The sequence below is a fragment of the Jatropha curcas genome, chromosome 3 (assembly GCF_041381405.1).
Source record: "Jatropha curcas cultivar XTBG-Jc1 chromosome 3, XTBG_Jcur_1.0, whole genome shotgun sequence".
NCBI classification, from domain to species: Eukaryota; Viridiplantae; Streptophyta; class Magnoliopsida; order Malpighiales; family Euphorbiaceae; genus Jatropha; species Jatropha curcas.
Genome location: NC_143153.1, coordinates 22,182,261 through 22,184,759, shown reverse-complemented (window position 1 = coordinate 22,184,759; position 2,499 = coordinate 22,182,261). Strand labels below are relative to the sequence as shown.

At 39.8% G+C, this 2,499-nt stretch overlaps 1 protein-coding gene across 1 annotated transcript; it reads right to left on the bottom strand.

Moving 5' to 3' along the window:
- Positions 1–1,767: 1,767 nt before the first annotated feature.
- LOC149497707 (uncharacterized) lies at positions 1,768–2,499 on the bottom strand. The gene has a single exon (XM_089719262.1). The coding sequence runs from the start codon at positions 2,497–2,499 to the stop codon at positions 1,768–1,770; it is 732 nt and encodes a 243-aa protein (XP_089575388.1).

The following is a 2,499-nucleotide window of genomic DNA, read 5'->3' as shown; positions in this document are numbered from 1 at the left end:
AGGCGAGGTCAAAAGACGCCACCCCTGTTTTGCTAACATAGCCATATTGAAACAATGAAGATCCCTAAAACCCATTCCCCCATCTTTTTTACTCCCACACATTCGATTCCAAGCTAACCAATGGAGCTTCTTCTCACTACCCTTCGAACCCCACCAAAAACTATTCATCATTTTTTCCAACTCATCACATAGACTCAGGGGCAATTCAAAGACACTCATGCAATAAGCCGACAATGCTTGAATCACCGACTTAATACGTATCTCTCTCCCTGCTTTGAAAAGAAATCTATTCGATCATCTATTTATATGCTTCCACATTCTTTCTTTTAGGAAACCAAGAACTTGTCTTTTATTCCTGCCAATCAGAGAAGGTAACCCCAGGTAAGACCCACCCTCAAAGGGGTTGAACATGCACAAAATATGGCTGATATCGGCTTTCACAGTCATGCTAGTATTCGGACTGAACGTAATGCCAGACTTCTGAAAATTAATCGATTGACCAGAAGCACTCTCATATGTAGCTAAGATCCCTTTAACATTAGTGGCTTCAGCAATGGATGCTTTGAAGAAGAAAAGTGAGTCATCTGCAAAAAATAAATGGGAGATTTTGGGACACCCTCGACCAGCTTTACCACCATGAACCTTACCACACCTTTCCGCTTCTAAGAAGAGCAGTGACAAACCTTCTGCACATACCAAAAAGAGGTAGGGCGATATAGGATTCCCTTGCCGTAAACCTCTTCTGGGAACAATAGAGCCAACAGTATTCCCATTAACAATAATTGAATATTTAACGGAAGTCATACACATCTTCATCCAATTTACCCACATAGCACAGAACCCCATTTTCTCAAGCATGGCACAAACATACGCCCAACAAACTCTGTCATAGGCTTTACTGATATTAATTTTCAGTGCACAATTTCCACATCTACTTTTACTTGGCTTCTTAAGATTATGCATCATTTCAAAGGAGATTAAAATATTATCAGTGATAAGCCTCCCAGATATAAAAGCAGACTGATAGCAAGAGATAATATTTGGTAACACAAATTTTAATCGGTTCGCTAAGATTTTGGACACAATCTTGTAGAGCACATTACATAAAGAAATAGGTCTAAAATCAGTGAAAAATTCTGGTCTATCTTTCTTAGGGATCAAAACAATTAAGGTATCATGTAGAGAGTCTGGGAAAATACCTTGTTGTAGCCAATGGTTACAGGCAGTTACCAAATCCCCACCAATTAAAGGCCAAAATTTTTGATAGAAAGCGGGGTTCAAACCATCCGGGCTGGGCGCTTTATCAGGACCCATTTGAAAGACTGCTGCTTTTGCTTCTTCGAGTGAGATGGGAGCTGTAAACATGCAATTATCTTCATCACTTATTGTACTGCGTACCAATCTCATAATGGGCTAAAAATTCATGGCATTATGTGTAAAGAGATGAGTGAAATAGTCAACAAACAACTGCTGCTTCTCACACTCCTTTTCAACCCACTGCCACGCAGCGTTTTGTAGTTTATTAATAGAATTCTTGCGTGTTCTTGCTTTGATTTTAGCATGAAAATATTTGCTGTTTCTATCACCATGCTGTAGCCAAAATTGTTTACTGATCAGTCTTCTTCTAGCATCCTCCTACGCTAGAATATTGCCCCACTCTCTAATTAAAGCTGAGTTTTCGACAAAAGGATCAACCTCTCGAGCAAAATCGATAGCACGCTTCAAGCTGTTCTTTTTCTTCCAAAATCTCGAATTCCTGTCCACACCCTAACTTTGCAGTGCGTCTATACAAGATTTTTGATGGAGCATTATATCAGACCCCATGGAGGAGGACCAATTATCTCGAACTACTCCAACCAGATCTTCATCATGAAGCCATGCATTATCAAAATGGAACTTCCTCTCCTTCCTACGAGGTACCTCACACTCAACCGTTGAAACTAACAATGGGTCATGGTCTGATGTTGGTGAAACCAACGTAGTCGTAGAAGCTTCCTGGAATAAACAGGACCAGCGATTATTAGCCCTAGCACGGTCAAGTCTCTCACGAGTGATAATTCGGCCAAATCTTTTTAGGAACCAAGTAAATTTATATCGTTTAGCAGTAATATCACATAAATCACTCTCCACCATTGCCTCCTGAAAACCATTCAACAAGTATCTAGGATATTGGTTTCCACCAATCTTCTCCGAATCAGCCAACAGATTATTAAAATCCCCAACACAAAACCAAGGACCAGTATGTCTATGGGATAAATTTTTAATCAAGTCCCAGGAGTCCTTCCTTCTACATCTTTCTGGAAACCCATAAAAACCAGTTAGGCACCATGAAGTACCAGAACCAAGAACCAAAGCATCAATAAAATTATTTGAGTAACAAGAAATGGAAACATCAACTTCACTCTTCCAAAGCAAACCAAGACCACCACTTCTCCCAATACAATCCACAGAAAAGCAAGAATCAAAACGCAACAAAGAGCAAATTTCAACAAGCTTCAT

Coding starts and splice junctions, on each gene's coding strand:
- LOC149497707 (XM_089719262.1), bottom strand. CDS start 2,499: ATGAAGCTTGTTGAAATTTGCTCTTTGTTGCGTTTTGATTCTTGCTTT.